A 26,052-nucleotide genomic window follows, 5' to 3' on the forward strand; every position below is an offset into this window, starting at 1 on the left:
AGTGCAGACCTGCACTCCTTTCTCATCTCACATCTGTACTTGACTGATTCTTTGTAGCTTCTCTGCTTTTGCAGGTAAGTGGCCAATGGTTTGAGATATAAAAGCTTCAGCTTCTCCAAATTCATGTCTGCTTTTGTGACTGATCATTAGGTATTCTTGGTAATGCGTCAATAGTAGTTTGTTGCTTCCTTTAACATCTATAGGGATTCTTTATCTATGCTTTGTTTAGTTGATGCATGGTGCATTATAGACTGGCTTTCTGATGTTGTTTTTATAATTCTGAAACAGTGTTCGTACTCCCCAGAATTTTGTGCTGGTGTATCCACTGCCATAACACTTTACCTCTTAGCTTAATAGTGCTAGATTTTCCAAGAAATGGCGATCTCACTCAGATTGTCATCCAGCACTTCTTTTGAACAAAAGGAGGAAGGTCTGCATTATTTAGGATATTCTAATCAAGGCTTCTTCAGATATGCAGAGCCTTCCTTCCATCTTGATGTTCTTTCGTAGCGTATGACTGTTGGGGGAAAGACAGATAATACCCCCTTTTGACAGCAGTTAGGTGGCATATTTTGAAATTCAAAGGTCTAGATAGGCACCTACACAATTCAATTGTTACGATGGACATTCTGCAGGATACCATCATAAACAACTGTACCATACTCCATCTATGCTGGAGTATTGAAAAGCTGACCATCAGAACATTTGGGCCATAGAGAGCTAAGATCTCAGAAGAAATTAACATTCATTTTATTTTCTTAAATGATTTTCACAAAAGATGATTCCAATGCCATGCTTGATCCTGCGTAAGGAATTTCCTTACAAGTTTGTTCATCTGAGCCAGTAGTAGAAAATTTGCCATTTGTTCACCATTCCCATGAGTTTCTGTAATTCTATAATATTCCTAGAACGTGGAAAATTTTCTTTAACTTTTGTTTTCTGAGGGTCAACTGTGATGCCCATTACTTGCAAAATGTGCCCTACAAACCTTTATTGTAGGTTTTGAGCATGTTCACATGCCATTTAGTGTTAATCCTACATCCTGTAAGATTATGAGCACTTCTCTTGCTCTCTGGCTATGTTTCTGTTGAACCATGGATCAAGATATTGTCCATATGAAAAATGATGCATTCATTGATAGTGTCCTCTGTGCAGACATGATTCCAACGGGTAGGTGGGTATAGAAGCAACATCTAAATGGCTGTTTAAAAAAAAGGAAGACTCTTCCTTTTCATCACTCATAGGATGTGGGTAGTAAATTTTATTGCCTGTCCCTAGTTGCCCTGGAGAAGGTGGTGGTGGGGAGCTGCCTTCTTGAACTGCTGCAATCCATGTGCTGCAGGTAGAGCCATAATGCCATGAGGCAAGGATTTCCAGGATTTGAAATAAACAGCACTGATAGAACAGTGATATATTTCCAATTTAGGATGATGAGTGGCTTGGAGAGGACCTTCTGCTGTCATTGCCCTTTTAAATTGAGGTGGTCGTGTGTTCAGAGGTGCTGTCTGAGAATCTTTGGTGAATTACTACAATGCATCTTGTAGTCGGTAAACATTGTTGTAACTGAGCACTGGAGATGAAGGGAGTGGATGTTTGTGGATGTGGTGCCTATCAAATATGTTGCTTTGTCCTGGATGTTGTCAAGCTTCCTGAGAGTTTTTGGAACTGCACCCATCCTGGCAAGTGGTGAGTATTCCTTCACACCCTTGAAGTATCACGCGGATGGTGGACAGGATTTTTCAAATTCAGGGTATGAGTTACTTGCTGGAACAATCCTAGCCTTTGACCTGTTCTTGTAACAACTGTATTTGTGCAGCTAGATGAGTTCAGTTTCTGGTCAGTTGTAATCCCCAGGATTTTGGTGGGGGTTTCGATGATGGTAATCTCCTTGAATGTCAATGGGCAGTGGTTAGATTGTGTCTCTCATTGGAGAAAATCATTGCCTGGCGTTTGTGTGGCATGCATGTTTCTGGCCACATCTTAGCCCGAGCCCGAATGTTGTCCAGATCTTGCTGCATTTGGATATGGACTGCTTCAGTATCAAAGGAGCCTGTGAATAGTGCTGATCACTGTGCAATCATGAGTGAATATTCCCACTTCTGACCTCATGGTGGAGGGAAGGTCATTGTTGGAGTAGCTGGAGATGGTTGGGTTGAGAACACTATCCTGAGGAACTTAGCCAATGATGTCCTGGTACTACTTGTTTTGTGATCATGTCAATCTGTGAAAGTTTCATCCATTGTTGCCATTGTATGTGCTTCACACTCTACAGCCTTGTTCAGTTAACTAAAGCTGACACAAATTCTGATGGAACCAAATGGATTTGTAACACGCATTATATCAGCGCACTACATCATGGGTCTGTTAATTAGCAAAATAATCTATTATTGAAGCACTGCCTCCCCCCATTTGCTTTTCACTTTTATCAGAAGTGGGCATTTGACATTTTTGCATGTAAAGCCTGATTTGGGTGGCAGTTTCTAAGTTTTCGAAAAGTTTAAACAATGCGATTCTGAATTTTTTTGTTGGTATATTCCTTCAATTTTGTGACTTTATAATTTCATTTAAGACCCATCTAGATTTCTGCTTAATAATGAACATTCTTGATTATAGATACAGTATATTTTTCAAAGTATTTTTATTACAGTTTTATGCTTCTGCTGATAATGTTGGAATTCATTGTTAAGAATAACAAATCAGTCTTGGAAGGTTGCACATGATTTTGCAGTGCTTCTCAGTTGTCAGGTCGATGTGAACTCACAGCTGAAATGTTGACCAGCATAATAATCATCAAGACAGACGGTCTTAACACTTTTATATAAAAGACTTCAGTACTTTAATCTCTCTCTTTTTAGGTGTATGGTTGCACTAATGTAGTTGTGCATTTTTCAATTTTATTGCTGAAGATTGAGAGGCTTACCTTCTGATTGGATCAACACAGGATATTATTTCAGTCAAAAAGTATGGTGCTGGAAAAGCACAGCAGGTCAGGCAGCATCTGAGGAACAGGAGAGTCAACGTTTCAGGCATAAGCCCTTCATCAGGAATGTGTGGGGTGGGGGGAGGAGTCCCAAGTGGGCTGAGAGATAAATGGGAGGGAGCGAAGGAGGCTGGAGCAAATTTGCTTGGTGCTTCTTTTTATTTCCAGAATGCTTCTAAGGTTGCATTTAAATTAGATTTATTTTTATGACCTGGAGTTGGGAGTTTTTATTTTGAGACTCTTGTATCTTAACAAAAACTTGAAGTTGAAAATTGCTGAGACTAACAGTGGAGGGTGTATAGCAAATTCTATAGCATAAATTTGGATCAAGTTAACTTCAATCAGTTTATCTTAAAACCGAGATTCAATTTTTTGAAGTTTGGTATCATTCAGTTATATGGATTTGAGGACAGTGTACTCATGGGAATCTATAGATTAAAGAATATTTTACGAATGACTCAATGAAAAACAGGTTATGCACAAAGACTTCAATTAGAGTTTTGAATGGATTACCCACTATCCGCTATACAGTATAGGAATCTATTTAGGCTTTTATAGAGTGGGAGGGCTCCAAATGTTTCCTTAGCTAATTTTATTTCTATTCTCAACAGGTAATTTTGGTGTCTGCCAACAAGCTGACCCGCTATATAGAACCGTGTCAATTAACAGAAGAATTTGGAGGTTCACTTTTGTATGATCACATAGACTGGCTGAATAAACGATTGGTTAGTATTGTAAAGCTACAGGTATTCTAAAATTACAAAATGTACACAGTACAAGTATGTTAAGATAAATAATGACTGTTCTTTTGAAATAGTTACTTAAGAGAGTGTGATGTATCTCCAGAAATTTTCCGAAAATGAGAAACAAAATCTGCAATGTGCCTGCTTCTTTAACCATCACCATGGTTGAACATCATTTTTCAGATGACTTCTTTGACAATAGCAAATTTAATTGTGAACTGTCACAAAACATGGTGGGCAATTCAATTTACCACTTTAAAATCAGCCCTTGAAAACGTAATGGCGAGTCAGTTTTTAAATTGCTGCCACCTGTCTGTTGAAGGCTGTTAGGGAGGGAGTCCTATGATTTTGAACAAGTGCTGATGAAGGAATGTATTCCCAGGTTAATTCAAATTTCTGCTTATGTATAAAAGGTGTGATGGTCCATATGCTTTTGTTGTGGTGATGACTCCTTTAAGGAATAGGTTTCTCTGAGAGATGATTTCTTGTGAAAGGTAACTTGATTCTATTAATTGATTATATAATCAATTGTATAAGAGACCAGCAATAGTTTCTTTTTGAGAACTGTTAAGCTAAGGTAATAACACTGGAGAGGAGATTCTTGTATGGGTGTTTATGATCTTCAAGAACTTTAGAACTATGAGAGTTCTGACCCAAACTATCTATGCTTAAGACACGAGTGACACTTGTATTGAACTGCAAGTATACAATATTAGGACAGTTGGGGCAGTAATATAAACCCTTATGTAAGTCTTTGAACAGTATTTGGATCAAGTTTTTAATCTTCCAATGTGTGATAATTATCTGACTTACATCTCCAAACTTCAAGTCAAATGAGTGTAGAAGGAAATTTCAGATAAGAGGTTTAATTTAGAGTTTAAGAATCTGATCTTGCTCCTAAGACAAAATGTTTCCTGGTTCCACAAACCTGACTTGGGAAAATCTGACTTGTAAGGTCATATTTTCAACCCCAGATGCTGAGGTTCCCTGGGAGTTGGGCCAGGTGACCCTGAAGCAAGTTGTTGTTTGGATTCAAGGCAAATCTCCATAAACTGGCACTTGTGCTCAGGTGGCTAGCAGCAGAAAGAGCCACAATCAAGCAGACTGAGAATGGTGGTCAAGCTAGTTTAAACTCTGACCTCGGTTAAAACTGTAGGCAGTATACATTGTGACCTATCTGTAAATTGCAGTTTTCTGTGTTGACCAAATAAGGCAGGTGTCATGTGGTCTGCTCGACAAACTGGCACCATACAACCTTATACGGAGCATAGAATGTGTCTGTTTAACATTTGGGAGCTTTTTAAACCAGTAAAGCTCCATTGGCTGGGATCAAACAATGTGATCAGGGTTTGGTCAATTCATTGGCTAAAGTGCCAGACACGTTTCTAGAAGGATTGCATTTTGTGGAAAAGTTCGCAAAGGATTTATCGGGAGTAGTCTTTGACGCCAAAAGTTGAGAAATATGCAACCTGAAATTATCTTCAGAGATGACAAAGAACCATGAGACATGGTGGACGCTGAGAGCAAAATTGGGCACTTCCCTTGAATTAGGGTTATATTTGAATCAAGCCGAACTTAGAGTTAAAGTAGGAGTTAGGGTTAAATGTGGGTTAAGTTAAAGTGTAAGGTAAAGTGAAGTTAAATGAAGTCAGTTCATGTTGCAGTTAAGTTAGATGATGTAAGAAGTAAATATTTTATATTGAATGAAAGGTTTGTTTAAGTCTGAGTTGATTTCCTGCTTTTTGCCTCTCACACAAGGGAAGAACGCTTAGATAAAAGGTTTGAGTATTCCTTTCGGGCTGACAACACACTGTACTGTCATTTAATGAGGAAAAAAAGCAAAAATACACTTTCATTCCTTGTGCTCCCTGGCCACACATACCCACAAGCACACACCCCATTCCCCCACGCATGTAATCTTTTATCCCTATGCTGCTCACCCATTGCCCCTGGCTTCTTAAACTCTTCATACCACCTTATTGCACTCTGCCCATCCCTTATGACAACTGTGCAGCTATGTACCCCTGTGTCTATGGCCCTCGACTTTATGATGACATGCTAACCTGTACCCTGTTTCTCACCCCTTTGTAATACCTATACCAACAATGCCCATTTATGCCACTTGTACCCCCAGCCAGCATTCAGGATAGGTATATACCACAGGGCACAAGTTATAGCTGGGGGAAAGGCAATTATGATGCAATTAGGCACGATTTAGGATGCATAGGATTGGGATGGAAACTGCAGGGGATGGGCATAATTGAAATGTGGAGCTTATTCAAGGAATAGCTACTGCGTGTCCTTGATAAGTATGTACCTGTCAGGCAGGGAGGAAGTTGTCGAGCAAGGGAGTCCTGGTTCACTAGAGAAGTTGAATCACTTGTCAAGAGGAAGAAGAATGCTTAATGTTAGGCTGAGACATGAAGGCTCAGTTAGAGCACTTGAGAGTTACAAGTTAGCCAGGAAAGACCTAAAGCGAGAGCTAAGAAGAGCCAGGAGGCGACATGAGAAGTTATTGGTGGACAGGATCAAGGAAAACCCTAAGGTTTTCTATAGGCATTTTAGGAATAAAAGAATGACTAGAGTAAGAATAGGGCCAATCAAGGATAGTAGTGGGTAGTTGTGCATGGATTCAGAGGAGATAGACGAAGCACTTAATGAATATTTTTTGTTAGAATTCACACTAGAAAAAGACAATGTTGTCGAGGAGAATGCTGAGACACAGGCTACTAGACTAGATGGGATTGAGGTTCACAAGGAGGAGGCGTTAGCAGTTCTGCAATTGTGAAAATAGATAAGTGCCCTGGACCGGATGGGATTTATCTGGGAAGCCAGGGAGGAGAATGCAGAACCTTTGGCTTTGATCTTTATGTCGTCATTGTCTTCAGGAATAGTGCCAGAAGACTGGAGGATAGCAAACATTGTTCCCTTGTTCAGGAAGGGAAGTAGAGACAACCGTGGTAATTGTAGACCTGTGAGCCTTACTTCAGTTGTTGGTAAAGTGTTGGAAAAGGTTATAAAACATAGGATTTATAATCATCTAGAAAGGAATAAGTTGATTAGGGATAGTCAACGTGGTTTTGTGAAGGATAGGTCGTGCCTCACAAACCTTATTGAGATCTTTGAAAAGGTGACTAAACAGATGGATGAGGGTAAAGCAATTGTTGTGTGTATATGGATTTCATTAAGGCATTTGATAAGGTTCCCCACGATAGGCTATTGCGCAAAATATGGAGGCATGGGATTATAGAGTCATAGAGATGTACAGCATGGAAACAGACCCTTCGGTCCAACCTGTCCATGCCGACCAGATATCCCAATCCAATCTAGTCCCTCCTGCCAGCACCCGGCTCATATCCCTCCAAACCCTTCCTACTCATACCCATCCAGATGTCTCTTAAATGTTGCAATTGTACCAGCCTCCACCACATCCTTTGGTAGCTCATTCCAGCATGTACCACCCTCTGCGTGCAAAGGTTGCCCCTTAGGTTTCTTTTATATCTTTCCCCTCTCACCCTAAACCTATGCCCTCTAGTTCTGGATTCCCCGACCCCCAGGAAAAGATTTTGCCTATTTATCCTATCCATGCCCCTCGGAACTTTGTAATCCTCTATAAGGTCACCCTTCAGCCTCCGACATGCCAGGGAAAACAGCCCGAGCCTGTTCAGCCTCTCCCTATAGCTCAAATGCTCCAACCCTAGCAACATCCTTGTGAATCTTTTCTGAACCCTTTCAAGTTTCACAACATCTTTCCGATAGGAAAGAGACCAGAACTGCACACAATATTCTAACAGTGGCCTAACCAATGTCCTGTACAGCCGCAAAATGACCTCCCAACTCCTGTACTCAATACTCTGACCAATAAAGGAAAGCATACCAAACCCCTTCTTCACTATCCTATCTACCTGTGACTCCACTTTCAAGGAGCTATGAACCTGCACTCCAAAGTCTCTTTGTTCAGCAACACTCCCTAGGACCTTACCATTAAGTGTATAAGTCTTGCTAAGATTTGCTTTCCCAAAGTGCAGCACCTTGCATTTATCTGAATTAAACTCCATCTGCTACTTCTCAGCCCATTGGCCCAGCTGGTCCAGATCCTGTTGTAATCTGAGGTAACCCTTGGCTAGCTGAAAGAAGACAGAGGGTGTTGGTTGATTGGAAATGTTAATTCTGGAGTTCAGTTACTTGTGTTATATCACAAGGATCTGTTTTAGGTCCACTGCTGTTTGTCATTTTTATAAGTGACCTTGACGAAGGTGTAGAAGTGTGACACTAAGGTCAGTAGACTTGTGCATAGTGCAGAAGGCTGTTGTAGGTTACAGGGGAACATAGATAAGATGCAGAGCTGGGCTGAGAGGTGGCAAATGGAGTTTAATGAGGAAAAGTGTGAGATGATTCACTTTGGAAGGAGTAACAGGAATGTGGAGTACTCGGCTTATGGTAAAATTCTTGGTAGTGTAGATGTACAGAGAGATCTCTGTGTCCATGTACATAGATCCCTAAAAGTTGACACCCTAGTTGATCGGGTTATTAAGAAGGCATATAGTGTGTTAGCTTTTATTGGTGGAGGAATTGAGTTTCGGAGTCACGAGGTCATGCTGCAGCTATACAAAACTCTGGTGCTACCGCACTTGGGGTATTGTGTACAGTTCTGGTCACCACATTATAGGAAGAATATAGAAGCTTTGGAAAGGGTTCAGAGGAGATTTACTAGGATATTGCTTGATATGGAGGGAAAGTCTTGCGAGGAAAGGCTGAAGGACTTGAGGCTGTTTTCATTAGAAGAAGGTTGAGAGGTGACTTAACTGAGATATAAGATAATTAGAGGGTGATAGGGTGGACAGTGAGAGCCTTTTTTCTCGGAAGGTGATGGCTTGCACAAGGGGACATAGCTTTAAATTGAGGGGTGATAGATATAGGACAGATGTCAAAGGTAGTTGCTTTACATAGAGAGAATTAGGGGCATGGAATGCATTGTCTGCAGCAGCTGTGGACTCACCAACATTAACGTCATTTAAATGGTCATTCAATAGACATATGGATGAAAATGGAATAATGTAGGTTAGATGAGCTTCAGATTGGTTTCACAGGTCGGCGCAATATTGTGGGCCGAAGGGACTATATTCACTGTAATGTTCTATGTTCTTTATCTTCCTGCTTCCACGCGAACTGTAGTTAAATGTCAGGAGCCATGTTGACATTGAATAAATATTTATGTGCATCGCTGATATAGCTCTTTTCTGGAACTGGAAAATTTAGGGAAAAGAAATTATTCAATATTGAAAATCTTTCAATTAATTCTTAATAAAGTAAAAGTTTATTAAATTCCTCAATGTGATGTGGGCATTGATAACTAGTCCAGCATTTATTGACCATTTCCAGTTGCTCTTGAGAAGATTGGGGGGGGTTACCGGTCTTCTCGAACCAATGCCATTCATTTGCTGGAGGCACTCCAACAATGCTGTTAAGGAGGCAGTTATAGAATTTTTGACCCAGTGACACTGAAGAATAGCTATAAAGTTTAGAGTCAGGACAGTGGGGTGCTTGAGGGGAAACTTGCAGTTGGTTGTGCTCCCATCGATCTGCTGCCTTTATCTTTTCTAGATGGTAGTGGTTGTGGGTTCAGAAGTTGCTGTCCGTGTAGCCTAGGTGCAATTCTGCAGTGCATTTGTACATGATACGCAATGCTGTTAATGAGTGTTGGTGTTGGAGAGTTTGGATATTTGTGAGTGTAGTGCCACTTAGTTATGAATGTTGTCAACCTACTTGAATGGTGCTGGAACTTTATTTATAAGAGCAAATGGAGAATGTTCCATTAATATCTGACTTGTGCCTTGTAGCTGGCAGACCATCATTAGGAAGGTAGAAATTGAGTTCTCACTGCAGAATTCCTGGCATCTTGTATACACTTGTATATGGCTGGTCCAGCTTAGTTTCTGGTTCAATAATAACCTATGTTCTCTGTAACTGTACTTGCTGCTGTGCTGACATGCAAGTCCACATGCATCAGTAGTTCCTGGAAGCAGGAACAATGCCACGTGGCCACACAGCTTGAAGGGAGTATTGATGGCAACCCCATGCTAATGATAGAGGATTCATTAATAGCAATGCCATTGAATACTGAGGTATGATTGTTAGGTCATATTTCTTCTTGGGATCGGTCATTGCCTGAGTTTTGTGTGATTATTAGTTGCCACTTGTCAGCCCAAAACTGGATTTTGTTCAGGTGTCGCTGCATTTAGACATGAACTGCTTCAGAATCTGAGTCATCGCAAAAGGTGCTGAATTGTGCAGTCATCAGCAAGTATCTTATTTTATAAAGGAAGGGCAATGATGAAGCAGCAGAAGATCATTGCACCTCAGACACTAATCTCTGGAAAGCGTTCAGAGTAATTCTGGAAATGAGACGATTGACCTCAAACAGCCATAACCATCTTCCTTTGTGCAAGTAACACTCCAACCAGCAGAGAGATTTCTCATGATCTGTTCTGACTCTAGTTTTGGAAGCTGAATAGAGTGTCATTGCCATTGACATCAAGGTAATATTTGACCAAATGTGGCATCAAGAGCCCTCAGAAATCTAGATTCACTGGGAATCGGTGAGGGGTTGGGGAAGATCAAAACTGGTTGGAGTCACATCTAGCATGATGGAAGATGGTTGTTGTTGGTAAGGTTAGTCATCTCAACCCAAGGACATCACTTCAGTAGTTCTTCAGGGTAGCGTTCTAGATCCAAGCATTCTTAGGTTCTTCATCAGTGACATTCCCTCCAACATAAGGTCAGAAGTGGATATGTTCACTGATGATTGCACAATATTCAGAATCATTCATGACATTTCAGAAACCAAAGCAGTCCATATCCATATTAAATAAGACCTGGACAACATCCAGGCTTGGGATGAAAGTGGGAAGCAACATTTGCGCCACGCAAGTAGCAAACAATGATCACCTCCAATGAGATATTTTAACCATACCCCTCCGATGCATTTATCATCACCAAATCCTACACTATCAACATCCTGGACATTAACATTGACCAGAAACTGAACTGATCCAGTCATACAAATACTGTAGCTCAAAAGCAGGTCAAAGGCTGGGAATTCTGCAGCAAGCACCTCAGCTCCTGTCTCCCCATTTCCTGTCCATCATTTACAAGGCACAAGTCAGGCATGTGATCGAATGCCTCCCACTTGGTTGAGTACGTGCATCTCCAACAACAACAGAATAAGGTCAACACCATACCAGGTAAAGCAGCTCACTTGACTGGTACCCTCTCCACCACCTTCAACATTTGCACCCTTCACCAAGCACACATTGGTATCAGCATATACCATCTACAAGAGGCACTGCATTGGCTCATCAAGCCTTCTTGGACCACAACTTCCAAACCTGTGACCTTTACCACCTAGAAGAACAAAGGCAGCAGATGCATAGGAGCACCGCCACCTACAAGTGGGCAAACAATACTGACTTGCAACTATACAGCCATTCTTTCACTGTTGCAGAGTGAAATTTCTGCAATTCCCTTTCTCAAACAGTGCTGTTGTTGCCCCTACATCCCAAGGACTGCAATAGATCAAGAAGGTCACCAACATCTTCCAGTGCAATTGGAGATAAATAATTGATGGCCATGCCTGCAATTCCCACATCCCATGAAGGAATAAAAATAAATTCTGGGGTCGATGGATTTTCAGAACGAGGCACCTTAGTCTTTTGTCACTTCAATGATATCAGTTCTTCCAGTTTCCAAACTCGTGCTTATGTCTTCTTATAATATAAACAAATCCCAACAGCATTAAAGATCAATGATCTGCCCACTATTCATCCTGAATTTATTTCCTTTGAAAGACTGTTACACAATGCATCATATGTCCAGAGTAAGACCTTTTATCAAATTCAACTTTGGTTTAAAGAGCAATGTGAATCTTTTCTTACCTTTCAAGATGTGTTTTGGATTGCTTCACTTTTTTCTGCCTAGACTGTTTTATTTTTCTCTTGAAATTCTCCCTTGATAAATTTAATAGCTCAATGAATTGGTTGCATTCATTGTCATTCCTTTGGGGAATTCTGAAAATGTATGTAGTTCCAGCCTTTCTCATTCATGTAACTTCCCAATGCAATCAGAAATTGCTGTTATGGAAGAATTACCAAGGGACCTTGTCTTATTGCAGACTGCTGACTCAACATGCTTATAGTTCGATGTATACATTGCAGAGATTGCCTCATAGCTTGAAGTCTGGCATCTGCCAAGAAAAAAAGTATGTTTGTGCCTTTTGCATCTTGTGCTACATGTTGTAAATGTTTGCAAAATGTTGATGAACTACTGATCAGCTGTAACATGAATGTTTCAAATTTAAAGGTATAATAACCCAATAAGTGTTATTTATTAACTTAAATTTCCATTGTGTCTCTGCCACAGCTATCCAGTCTTGGTTGTCAATTTTTATTTGAGCAAACAATTCATCTGATTTGTTGTGAATTGTGCAGGCATTCAAATACAGAGCCCTGAAATCAGTTTTTTTAAAATGAGGTTTTATAAATTTTCACCCTATCTCATGGCTGACTATTAAGCTTGCAATCACTGTCCCTTCCTCCCATTCTCTGATAATCATGACCTCATATGCTAAATTAATTAATTGCTTTGTCATTTCCCTTTAGTTTATTCAATTTTCCTCCACACAATCCCTCCCTCCTCTATTGAGTTTAAAGCCCTCTCTACTTCTCTAGTTAATAGTACTCAAGAACACTGGCCCCAGCTCAGTTCAGGTTCACCGTCCCAACGGTACAGCTTTCACTTTCTCTGGTATTGCTGCATGTGCCTCATGAAGAGGAACCTATTTCCCCAGTTCTGAAGAAGGGTCACTGGACCCAAAACATTAACTCTTGATTTTTCTCCACAGATGCTGCCAGAGCTACTGAGTTTTTTCAGCAATTACTGTTTTGTTTCTGATTTCCAGCATCTGTAGTTCTTTCGGTTTTTAACCTACTTCTCCCAGTCCGGTCTTTGAGCCATTTTTATTTGTAATTTTATTTATTTCATGTGACTCAGTTAATAATTCAGAGATTGCAGTCTTTTTTTTAATGTAGTGCCTAGCTCTTCTCACTCCCTGTGCAGAACCTGTTTTTCAGTCTTAGTGATGTTGTCAGTATGTACATTGACCACCACAGCTGCATCTTTTTTTCTTTCCACTGCAATGATCAAGGAATGTTTAGTTTTAGTCTGATTTTGGTGACTCAGAAGAATTATTCAGATTTTTGCTTCAATTCTTTGAATGAATGTAAGTAGCATCTTGTTAACCTGATTTTCATTCATAAATCCAAATGATACTCTGCATCCATTTTGTGCAAGCTCATTTTAGCTTGAATATCTGTTTAAGTGAAATATTTTAAAGCTGAATATTTGAGGATAAAATTGTTTTCATGTTTAATACAGGTCTTTGAAAAATTCACAAAGGAATCAACGTCCTTGCTTGATGAACTGGCTCTAATTAATAATGGATCTGAGCGGGGTAATCAGCAGGAGAAAGAAAGGTAGGAATAAAATGTGCATATGATAATTTGTGGTTTCATTTGACAAGAACTTTGACAAGGATAGAGCAGCTGAGTGTATGGCTGAGGAGTTGATATATGGGAGAAGGATTCACATTTTTGGATCATTGGAATCTCTTGGGGTAGAAGTGACCTATACAAGAAGGACAGATTGCACCTAAACTGGAAGGGGACTAATATACCGGCAGGGAAATTTGCTAGAACTGTTTGGGAGGATTTAAACTAGTAAGGTGGGGGTGGTGGGACCCAGGGAGATAGTGAGGAAAGAGATCAATCTGAAACTGGCACAGTTGAGAACAGAAGTGAATCAAACAGTCAGGGCAGGCAGGGACAAGGTAGGACTAATAAATTAAACTGCATTTATTTCAATGCAAGGGGCCTAACAGGGAAGGCAGATGAACTCAGGGCATGGTTAGGAACAGGGGACTGGGATATCATAGCAATTACAGAAACATGGCTCAGGGATGGGCAGGACTGGCCGCTTAATGTTCCAGGATATAAATGCTACAGGAAGGATAGAAAGGGAGGCAAGAGAGGAGGGGGAGTGGCGCCTTGATAAGGGATAGCATTACAGCTGTGCTGAGAGAGGATATTCCCAGAAATACATCCAAGGAAGTTATTTGGGTGAAACTGAGAAATAAGAAAGGGCTGATCACCTTATTGGGATTATATTATAGACCCCCTAATAGTCAGAGGGAAATTGAGAAACAAACTTATAAGGAGATCTCAGCTATCTGTAAGAATATTAGGGTAGTTATGGTTGGGGATTTTAATTTTCCAAACATCGATTGGGACTGCTGTAGTGTCAAAAGTTTAGATGGAGAGGAGTTTCTTAAGTGTGTACAAGACAATTTTCTGATTCAGTATGTGGATGTTCCTACTAGAGAAGGTGCAAAATTTGACCTACTCTTGGGAAATAAGGCAGGGCAGGGGACTGAGGTGTCAGTGGGGGAGCACTTTGAGGCCAGTGACCATAATTCTATTCGTTTTAAAATCGTAATGGAAAAGGATAGACCAGATCTAAAAGTTGAAGTTCTAATTTGGAGAAAGGCCAATTTTGACAGTATCAGGCAAGAACTTTCAAAAGCTGATTGGGAGCAGATGTTCGCAGGTAAAGGGACGGTTGGAAAATAGGAAGCCTTCAGAAATGAGATAACAAGATTCCAGAGAAAATATATTCCTGTTCGGGTGAAAGAGAAGGCTGGTTGGTAGGTATAGGGAATGCTGGATGACTAAAGAAATTGAGGGTTTGGTAAAGAAAAAGAAGGAAGCATATGTCAGGTATAGACAGGATAGATCGAGTGAATCCTTAGAGTATAAAGCAAGTAGGAATATACTTAATAGGGAAATCAGGAGGACAAAAAGGGGACATGAGATAGCGTTGGCATATAGAATTAAGGAGAATCCAAAGGGCTTTTACAAATATATTAAGGTCAAAAGGGTAACTAGGGAGAGAATAGGGCCCCTCAAAGATCAGCAAGGCGGCCTTTGTGTGGAGCCACAGAAAATGGGGGAGATACTAAATGAATATTTTGCATCAGTATACTGTGGAAAAGGATATGGAAGATATAGACTGTAGGGAAATAGATGGTGACACCTTGCAAAATGTCCATATTACAGAGGAGGAAGTGCTGGATGTCTTGAAACGGTTAAAAGTGGATAAATCCCCAGGACCTGATCAGGTGTACCCGAGAACTCTGTGGGAAGCTAGAGAAGTGATTGCTGGGCCTCTTGCTGAGATATTTGTATCATCGATAGTCGCAGGTGAGGTGCCGGAAAACTGGAGGTTGGCAAACGTGGCGCCACTGCTTAAGAAGGGCGGTAAAGTCAAGCCAGGGAACTATAGACCAGTGAGCCTGACGTCGGTGGTGGACAAGTTGTGGAGGGAATCCTGAGGGACAGGATGTACATGTATTTGGAAAGGCAAGGACTGATTAGGAACAGTCAACCTGGCTTTGTGCGTGGGAAATCATGTCTCACAAACTTGATTGAGTTTTTTGATGAAGTAACAAAGAAGATTGATGAGGGCAGAGCAGTAGATGTGATCTATATGGACTTCAGTAAGGCGTTCGACAAGGTTCCCCATGGGAGACTGATTAGCAAGGTTAGATCTCATGGAATAAAGGGAGAACTAGCCATTTGAATACAGAACTGACTCAAAGGTAGAAGACAGAAGTGGTGGTGGAGGGTCGTTTTTCAGACTGGAGGCCTGTGACCAGTGGAGTGCCACAAGGATCGGTGCTGGGTCCTCTACTTTTTGTCATTTACATAAATGATTTGGATGCGAGCATAAGAGGTACAGTTAGTAATTTTGCAGGTGACACCAAAATTGGAGGTGTAGTGGACAGCGAAGAGGGTTACCTCAGATTACAACAGGATCTGGACCAGATGGGCCAATGGGCTGAGAAGTGGCAGAAGGAGTTTATTTCAGATAATTGTGAGATGCTGCATTTTGGGAAAGCAAATCTTAGCAGGACTTATACACTTAATGGTAAGGTCCTTGGGAGTGTTGCTGAACAAAGAGACCTTGGAGTGCAGGTTCATAGCTCCTTGAAAGGTAGATAGGATAGTGAAGGCGGCGTTTGGTATGCTTTCCTTTATTGGTCAGAGTATTGAGTACAGGAGTCGGGAGAACATGTTGCGGCTGTACAGGATATTGGTTAGGCCACTGTTGGAATATTGCTTGCAGTTCTGATCTCCTTCCTGTCGGAACGATGTGAAACTTGAAAGGGTTCAGAAAAGATTACAAGAATGTTGCCAGGGTTGGAAGATCTGAGCCATAGGGAGAGGCTGCACAGGCTGGGCTATTTTCCCTGGAGCGTCTGAGGCTGAGGGGTGACCTTATAGAGGTTTACAAAATGATGAGGGGCATGGATAGGATAAATAGACAAAGTATTTTCCCTGGGATCGGGGAGTCCAGAACTAGAGGGCATAGGTATAGGTTGAGAGGGGAAAGATATAAAAGAGATCGAAGGGGCAACTTTTTCACACAGAGGGTGGTACATGTATGGAATGAGTTGCTGGAGGCTGTACAATTGCAACAGTTAAGAGGCATTTGGATGGGTATATGAATAGGGTTTGGAGGGATATGGGTCGGGTGCTGGCAGGTGGGACTAGATTGGGTTGGGATATCTGGTCGGCATGGACAGGTTGGACCGAAGGGTCTGTTTCCGTGCTGTACATCTCTATGATTTTATGTTCTTCAGAACAGTCGTACTGACTCAAAATGTTAACTTTCTTTCTCTTTTCACACATACTGCCAGACCTGCTGAGTTTCTGCAGCATTCTCTGTGTGTGTTTCTGTTTTCCCACGTCCACAGTTATTTTGCTTTTATCCCAGGCTTGACTCCATGTTAAACAAAACTATAGCTTCCTTTTGCACCTTCCTGTGCATTCACCGAAGAAGGCACCAACGTACTCAGTGCTGGCTCATTATCAGTAGCAACTGCAATTACTCCATCCCATTTTCTCATTGACTTCATTCCCATTTCATCAGCTTGTCAATCTTTGTCCTGTTTAACTTAGCCACTGACTGCTGACTCTGTGGACTCTGCTATTAAATTAACTCTCACCACCTCTCTACACATCTGCCTTTCAGAATGTATATTCACTTTTGAATAAAACCTTTGCCATCCATGAACTTTATTGTGGATTGTTCTGTCAGATCATGGTCTTAACAGAAACCTTGCAGAGATGATGATACCTACTCTCTTGATTTAGCCTCCCTGCCTAGTTATATCTTCCATCATTCACCCCATCCAGAACAATGGCAGTGTGGCACATGTCATAAGCTCACAATTTGACTTGACCCCCTATTTCTCTGAAACCTTTTCCTCCTTTGAGCATCTCATCATATTCTAATCTGCTCATCTCTGTTCAGAATCATTGTTTCCTGCAACTGCCTCACAAGTACAAAAAAATTCCAACAGAGATTTATTCATTACTTTCCTCCTTTAGCTTCTGCTCCAAATCACTTGTCATCCTCAGTGATTTTATTCTTCATCTCAAGTCATTACATTCTCTCCTCTGCCCTCTTATTTATCCTAAATTTCTCTCTTCAAACTCTCAGCCATCCTCTTAACCTTGCTATTTATGGGGTTGTGATATTCCTGCAATTTCATTCCCAGATAAGGCGAACTCTGACAACTACTTTGTGTCGCTTATCATACATATCACTTCTTTCTGCATCTGCCTCTGGAAAGATTTATCCTCCAGTTCACTTACAATTGCATTTGCATATACCAATAACTAGCCTTTGAACCCCCCCACCTCTTTTGCCACATTTCTGCAGCTACTTATCTGTGATCTCTACCTAATTTCTAATCACATAGTTTAAAGTCACTTTACCCTTTCTCTCCTTGGCCCTTTATCATTGTATGGCCTTCATCATCATCCAATGAAGCCCAAGTGAAACTAAGTTGAAAGTATATAGTGCCACAACTGGTTTAGACTTCCATTGCCGAATTTGACTGGGCTGCTTAATGCAATGCCAGGTCCGACTCTCATCCTTTGAAAATGCCTACAATTTCAGGAACCCTCATCAGTTCCTTCCTCACCTTTTCCAGCACCTTTCTGGTTGGTCTCCCACATTCTATCCTTCACAAACTTGAGGCGATCCAAAATTTTGTTTTTAACTTGCAACAAGTATTGGTTGACTCTCGTGCTTGCTGACCTGAAGTTATTGGTCAAATAGTGTCTTGATTTTAAAATGCTTTTCTTCTTCTCAAGTCCTTTCATGGCCTTCCCCCTCCTTATCTCTGTAATAGGTTTATATGACTTTCCTTCAACCCATAACACTCCATTTTCATGACATACATGGCTGTACTAAATGAAAAAATTAAAATTTTTAGAATAGATCCTGCAGTAGTTAAACATTTGTTTTACATAGCTACAGTTGGGGGTGATCTTTGGTATTTGGAAGTATTGCCTAGTGTAGCTGTCTTGTCAAAGGAGTCTGTTTTTAAGGCTATAGAGCTTCTTAAATCAGGCAAGGTTATATTTACTGAGATGGCCACCTTTCACAAAATCTGCTGTTGAAAAGTTTTGGTGAAGCTAGAGAATCCATTGAACAATGAGGATCGCCCCTGTGTCAGTCAGTATTACTACTCGATGCTGAAATTTAGGGAATTGGCTATAATCTATCAGACACAGGACAAATTAGCTCTTGAATCAACTTGTGCACATCTCCGATGAGCTTTGAACAGGAGCTAATATCGGGACAAGAAAATGTACTTGTCATGGGCCCGCTAGGTGCGTATTCTATTACATGAAGTTTAAAGACCATTTTAATTAAAATCAGATTTCTGTAATACAGTATATTTTTATTAATTATTTATTTGGAAAATTTTTAATGAACAAGAATGCATACAAAATTATCTTCTGCATGGAAAATACAGTGACGGCATCTAATCATTATTGTTGTATCACTGGTAGCCATACCTTCGATTGCTTCAACCCCCATACTCTAGAGGCTTCTCTACCTCTCTGTCTCACTTTTCATCTTAGAACTTTTCTTCCTGAAATCTTTTGACCAAGCTTTTGATTACGGACCAAATATCATCGTGTGTCTCAGCTATATACTTAGGATAACATTTTCTGATTCAGGTATATGGATGTAGCTACTTGAGAAGTTGTAAAACTTGACCTAACCTTGAGGAATAAGGCAGGGCAGTTGACTGAGGTATCAGTGGGGAGCACTTTGAGGCCAACAACCATAATTCTATTAGTTTTAAAATAGTGATGGATGTCTTGAAGCATATAAAAGTGGATAAATCCCCAGGACCTGATCAGGTGTAACCTAGAACTCTGTGGGAAGGTAGGGAAGGGATTGCTGAGATATTTGTATCATCGATAGTCACAGGTGAGGTGGTGGAAGACTGGAGGTTGGCTAACTTGGTGGTAAAGACAAGCCAAGGAATTACAGATTGGTGAGCCTGACATCAGTGGTGGGCAAGTTGTTGGAGAGAATTCTGAGGGACAGGATTTGCGTACATTTGAAAAGGCGTGGACTGATTAGGGATAGTTAACATGGCCTTGTGTGTGGGAAATCATGTCTCACGAACTTGATTGAATTTTTTGAAGAAGTTGCAAAGAGATTGATGAGGGCAATGTGGTGGACATGATCCATATGAACTTCAGTAAGATGTTTGACAAGGTTCCTCATGGAAGAGTGGTTAGCAAAGTTGGATCTCATGGAATACAGGAGAAGTAGCCATTCGGATACGGAACTGGCTTGATGGTAGAAGACAGAGGGTGGAGGTAGAGGGTTGCTTTTCAGACTGGAGGCCTGTGACCAGTGGTGTGCTACAAGGATTGGCACTGGGTCCACTGCTTTTCATCATTTATATAAATTATTGGGTGTGAACATCGGAAGTATAGTTAGTAAGTTTGCAGATAACACCAAAATTGGAGTTGCAGTGCTCAGTGAAGAAAGTTACCTCTGAGTCCAATGGGATTTTGATTAGATGGGCAAATGAGCTGAGGAGTGGCAGATAAAGTTTAATTTAGCTAAATGTGAGGTGCTGCATTTTGGAAGAACAAATCAGAGCAGGTCCTAGGGAGTGTTGCAGAACAAAGAGGTCTTGGAGTTCAGGTTCATTGTTCATTGAAAGTAGAGTCGCAAGTAGATAGGATAGTGAAGAAGGTGTTTGGTATGCTTTCCTTTGTTGGTCAGAGCATTGGGTATAGGAGTTGGGAGGTCATGTTGCGGCTGTACAGGACATTGGTTAGACCACTACGAGGACATTGTGTGCAATTCTGGTCTCCCCCCTATTCGAAGGATGTGGTAAAACCTGAAAGGGGTCAGAAAAAATTTACAAGAATGTTGCCAGGGTTGGAGGATTTGAGCTATAGGGAGAGGCTGTCAGAGGCTAAGGGTGACTTTGTAGAGGTTTGTAAGATCATGAGGGGCATGGATAGGGTAAATAGACAAGGTGTTTTCGCTGAATTGGGGAAACTCCAGAACTCGAGGGCATAGGTTTAAGATGAGAGAAGAAAAATTCCAAAGGGTCCTAAGAGGCAATGTTTTTATGCAGAGGGTGGTGCATGTATGGAACGAGATGCCAGAGGAAGTGGAAGCTGGTCCAATTACAACATTTGAAAGGCATCTGGATGGGTGTATGAATAGGAAGGGTTCAGAGGGATATGAGCTACGTGCTGGTAAATGAGACTAGATTAGATTAGGATATCGGGTTGGCATGGACAAGTTGGACCGAGGAGTCTGTTCTGTACATCTCTATGACTCTGACTGTATTTGGCTTGGGACAGTTAATTATATAAATAAACTATTGGACCTAAGAAATTATGCAATATCTTTTAGTGCCACCAGATGGGGTTGTTTAGTGCTTATCTTAGGGCAAGGCAACGTATTTTGTTGTTCCATGTCAACTCTCTTAAAACATTTAGCAATTCAGTAACTTTATTTTCTGGGATTGCTTATTTGCGATTTTTATTTTACACCTTGTTTGGCATCTAGAAAGTTTAACACTTTGTTTACATTGGTAGGCCTGTGGAATACAGTTTTCTTCCTTCCGTGGATCCAGAAACAGTTTTACAAACAGGTACCTTTTCTTAATAAATGTCAAGTGTTTAAAACATGTTAATTGCCACAGAAATTCTGAAATTTTGCAATGCACATTTTAGATCAGCTCTGTAGAAATCTAATCCAATTTGTATTTCTGCATCTGTTTCGTGTTGTTTACACATTGGGTAGCAACTTAAGTATCAACGCCACTTTTTAAAAAAATAATTTCACTTACTGGATTTCGGTTACTTCTGCTCATCAATGTGTTTTCTATGTTGGACATTGAACTTTCCCAATGTTTTAGTGCACCTGCTCTAATGGTGTAGCAATGTTAGTTCCCATTCTCCCATTTTTGGTTCTGACCAGCAGTCATATTTTGTAGCTGTCATCAATAGAAAATAAATACTTTCATTAGAGTTTATTAAGGATTCAACTTGTGATGTCTTATTGGGTTGTTTTGTCCCATAGCTGCTGCCTGGCTTGCTGAGTTCTTTCAGTATTATTGGTCTTCTCTCAGCTTTCCAGGATCCACAGTATTTTGCTTCTGAATTTTTGTTTTTGTTGTACCTTGTATGTCATTAAATGTCTGTATTTGGAAGGTGCTGTTGATGAAGCCTCAATGAGTTGCTGCAGTGTATCTTTTGGCAGATATTGCTGCCACCACGTAAAGGTGTGAGGGTGTAAATGTTTCAAGGTGGGGATGGGTTGCTGGTGAAGCAGGCTGCTTTGTCCTGAATGGTGTTGATTTCCTTAAGTTTTGCTGGAGTGGCACTTGTCCTGAATTGTTTTGTAGATGGTGGACAGGCTTTTGGGGAGTCATGTGGTAAATTATTTGCTGCAGAATTACCAGCGTCTGCCCCAGTTTTTGTCGTTCTAATAGTTACATGTCTGGTCCATTTACATTTCTGATCAATAGTAATCCCCAGGATATTGATTGAGGGTTTCAACAATGGTAGCTCACACATTTATGTGTGTTAGATTTTAGATGAGGCTCATTTATATGTGCTTCTTTGTTTTGTGATTCAAACCGGCATTATCACTTTTCTTTGTGCTCTAATTTGTCAAATCTGGTTAAGTGTTGGGAGGGTGGACTGACTTCTTGATTAACACCTGTAAATTTCTGATTTATTTAACGGCATTTTTGTGGTGCATTATGCACATTAAATTCAAATGATACCTGAATGGTGGTGTTAATTAATGTGCTGTGCAAATTGTGAGAATGCTGAACGCCCAAAAAAGTGCTTTTTATGTTGGTCACAATTTCTGTTCGCTTTCTTAGGACAGTCTCTGTTATCTTACCAATAAGAAGTTACACAATATCAAGATTTCTTCACTAAGGGATTTGTTGTAGTGTCTGAGTTATACACAGAAAACAATAGTTAATGTACTTAGAGTCATAGAGATGTACAGCATGGAAACAGACCCTTCGGTCCAACCTGTCCACGCCGACCAGATATCCCAACCCGATCTAGTCCCACCTGCCAACACCCGACCCATATCCCTCCAAACCCTTCCTATTCATATTCCCATCCAAATGCCTCTTAAATATTGCAATTGTACCAGCCTCCACCACATCCTCTGGCAGCTCATTCCATACACGTGCCACCCTCTGCGTGAAAAAGTTGCCCCTTAGGTCTCTTTTATATCTTTCCCCTCTCACCCTAAACCCATGTCCTATAGTTCTGGACTCCCCGACCCCAGGGAAAATACTTTGCCTATTTATCCTATCCATGCCCCTCATAATTTTTTAAACCTCTATAAGGTCATCCCTCAGTCTCCGACGCTCCAGGGAAAACAGTCGAGCCTGTTCAGCCTCTCCCTGTAGCTCAGATCCTCCAACCCTGGCAACATCCTTGTAAATCTTTTCTGAACCCTTTCATGTTTCACAACATCTTTTCCGATAGGAAGGAGACCAGAATTGCATGCAATATTCCAACACCTAACCAATGTCCTGTATAGCCGCAACATGTTCTCCCGACTCCTGTACTCAATACTCTGACCAATAAAGGAAAGCATACCAAACGCCGCCTTCACTATCTTATCTACCTATGACTCCACTTTCAAGGAGCTGTGAACCTGCACTCCAAGATCTCTTTGTTCAGCAACACCCCCTAGGACCTTACCATTAAGTGTATAAGTCCTGCTAAGATTTGCTTTCCCTCGCATTTATCTGAATTAAACTCCATCTGCCACTTCTCAGCCCATTGGCCCATCTGGTCCAGATCCTGTTGTAATCTGAGGTAACCCTCTTCGCTGTCCACTACACCTCCAATTTTGGTGTCATCTGCAAAATTACTAACTGTACCTCTTATGCTCGCATCCAAATCATTGATGTAAATGACAAAATGTTGAGAGCGCCCAGCACCGATCCTTGTGGCACTCCACTGGTCACAGGCTTCCAGTCTGAAAAACAACCCACCACCACCATCCTCTGTCTCCTATCTTTGAGCCAGTTCTGTATCCAAATGACTAGTTCTCCCTGTATTCCATGAGATCTAACCTTGCTAATCAGTCTCCCATGGGGAACCTTGTCGAACGCCTTACTGAAGTCTATATAGATCACATCTACTGCTCTGCCCTCATCAATCTTCTTTGTTACCTCTTCAAAAAACTCGTTCAAGTTTGTGAGACATAATTTCCCATGCACAAAGCCATGTTGACTATCCCGAATCAGTCCTTGCCTTTCCAAATATATGTACCTCACCTGTGACTATTGATGATACAAATATCTCAGCAAGAGGCCTAGCTATCACTTCTCTAGCTTCCCACAGAGTTCTCGGGTACACCTGATCAGGTCCTGGGGATTTATCCACTTTTAACCATTTCAAGACATCCAGCACTTCCTCCTCTGTAATCTGGACGTTTTGTAAGATGTCACCATCTATTTCCCTACAGTCTATATCCTTTTTACAGTCTATATCCTTTTCCACAGTAAATACTGATGCAATATATTCATTTAGTATCTCCCTCATTTTCTGTAGCTCCACACAAAGGCCGCCTTGCTGATCTTTGAGGGGCCTGTTCTCTCCCTAATTACCCTTTTGTTCTTAATATATTTGTAAAAACCCTTTGGATTCTCCTTAATTCTATTTGCCAAAACTGTCTCATGTCCCCGTTTTGCCCTCCTGATTTCCCTCTTAAGTATACTCCTACCTTCTTACAAGAGAAAATCCCAGAGAAAATACTTTTTAAATTTTTGTTTTGTGGAACATGGGCATCACTGACAGGCCAGCATTTATTGTCCATCCCTAATTACCCTTAACATGGCTTGGTGGACTGCTGTTTTGAACTGGTGCAATCCATGTGGAGAGGTAAACGCAGCATGCTGTTATGAAGAATGTATCAGGATTTTGAAGCAGTGACAGCAAAGGAGTGATGATACAGTTCCAAGTCAGAATGGTGTGCAGCTCAGAGGTAACTTACAGGTGGTAGTGTTCCCATGCATCTGCTGCCCTTTATTACAAGTTTGAAATATACTGTCCAAGGAAGCTTGATGGTTCCCACGGTGTCTTGGAGATGGTGCATATTGCTGCCACATGTTGAAGGTGGTGGATAGTGTTGCCTGTCAAACAAGCTATTTTGTCCTGGATGACATAGAGCTTCATGAGTGTTTTTGGAACTGTGCCCGTACAAATAAGTGGAGGGCATTCCATCATGTGCTTGACTTGTCCCTTGGAGATTATGGAGAGGCTTTTAGGAAGCAGGAGACTGCTAGGTACTTCCTGCAGAATTCATAACCTCTCATCTGCTGTAGTAGCTGGCCCAACTTCTCCATTTGATGTGTTTCAAAAATTGCATCTTTTGGTTTTGAAGTAAGAGATATATACACTAGTAGCATGTATTTTAAATATTGAATTGAGAATCTGTATTTAAATGTTTTCTGGTATTTCTCTAAAGGTCATGAACTCCTATCAGAATTGCAACAGCGCCGCTTTAATGGATTAGAAGGAGGTATGTCATGGTCCCCAATGGATGACGAATTGTTAGCTCAGCCCAAAGTAGTGAAACTACTGGATTCTCTAAGAGAGCAATATACTAGATACCAAGAAGTCTGCAGACAGCGTAGTAAACGTACGCAACTAGAGGAGATACAGCAAAAAGTTATGCAGGTGAGCAATAGTTCTAAATGTTATGACATTTCTACAAAATGCACTGGTTTAATCTTAAAACTACTCTGTTCACTGCTTGCAAAATTGAGTCCTACAGTTGAGTTTGCAGACCATTTTGGCTCACCTACTATTTACCTAAGATAACAGTTAAGGTTTTGAAATTGGTCTTGGATTCCCTGAATTACCGAAGAAAGCAATTGACAAGGGTATGTCAGTCATGCCTCTGAGTTAGAAGCGTGTCGTTTGAAACCCCAATTTAAAGACTTGGGCACATAATATGGATTGATATATTCGTAATCTGAAAGTATATTGCAGTATTGAAGATCTCATCTTTCAAAAAAGATGTCAAACCAAAGCTTTTTGGTTGTATAGAAATAAAATTCCTTGACAATGGAAGAAGAGTCAGCAAGTACTGGAAAACTTAGTCTGAAGCCAATGTAGCTAAAAACTTAATTATCTAGTTGTTAATCTGATTGGGAGGTATTTGTGTGATTCTCTTGTATGAGAACTCATTGCAAATTTTCATATATTACAACATCGACTTGAAGAAAATAACTTGATTAGTTCTGAAACACTTTGGAATGACCTGAGGTTGAAAAAGACACCATACAAGTAATTATTCCTTTTATCCCATTGCTGATTGCTATGTAGTGAGCTCTGAAACAAAATTTCCATTTGTAGACTCAGGGTAAGGAGTTTGAACATGTTGTTTGCGTATCGCACAGTAGTCTATAATCAATCCTTTTCCAGGCTTGTAAATAACAAAAATGTGGCTGGCCAGTGTTGACAGTGTCTAGTGATATGGAAGGCACAGTCAATGGTGGTAGTATTGTGAAGGTCCAGCCTGCATAAAAGGCCAAATTTGGAGGACAGCAGATATCGTGGTGGATTGTAAGACTGGCAGTCTAGCAGAGAGGGACATTGGAAGAACTTGAATGCAAAGATGGAACTTTTGAAATCAAGACATTGCTGGACATGGAACCAATGAAGACCAGTGAGCACAGTGTTAATGGGTGAATGGGGCTTGGTGTGCATCATAAACATTCTAGCACAGAAATATTTATGGATTCTTTGAACAGCTGGTGCCGGAGCCTACCAGGGAGAAGGCAATTCTGGATCTGGTATTATGCAACGAAACAGAATTGATCAG

The 26,052-nt window shown here is 40.8% G+C and overlaps 1 protein-coding gene across 5 annotated transcripts in view; it reads left to right on the plus strand.

Annotated features, from left to right (window-relative positions):
• Positions 1 to 26,052, plus strand: part of sestd1 (SEC14 and spectrin domains 1) — a 139,525-nt gene that overhangs the window by 65,944 nt on the left and 47,529 nt on the right. For all 5 annotated transcript variants that reach the window (XM_072579112.1, XM_072579108.1, XM_072579110.1 and 2 more), the window contains 4 exons: positions 3,592 to 3,705; positions 13,156 to 13,253; positions 20,775 to 20,830; positions 24,691 to 24,902. In XM_072579112.1, coding sequence (XP_072435213.1) covers positions 3,592 to 3,705; positions 13,156 to 13,253; positions 20,775 to 20,830; positions 24,691 to 24,902 — 480 coding nt within the window. The remainder of the gene's footprint in view (positions 1 to 3,591; positions 3,706 to 13,155; positions 13,254 to 20,774; positions 20,831 to 24,690; positions 24,903 to 26,052) is intronic.

This window comes from Chiloscyllium punctatum, chromosome 10, assembly GCF_047496795.1.
Source record: "Chiloscyllium punctatum isolate Juve2018m chromosome 10, sChiPun1.3, whole genome shotgun sequence".
Lineage (NCBI taxonomy): Eukaryota > Metazoa > Chordata > Chondrichthyes > Orectolobiformes > Hemiscylliidae > Chiloscyllium > Chiloscyllium punctatum.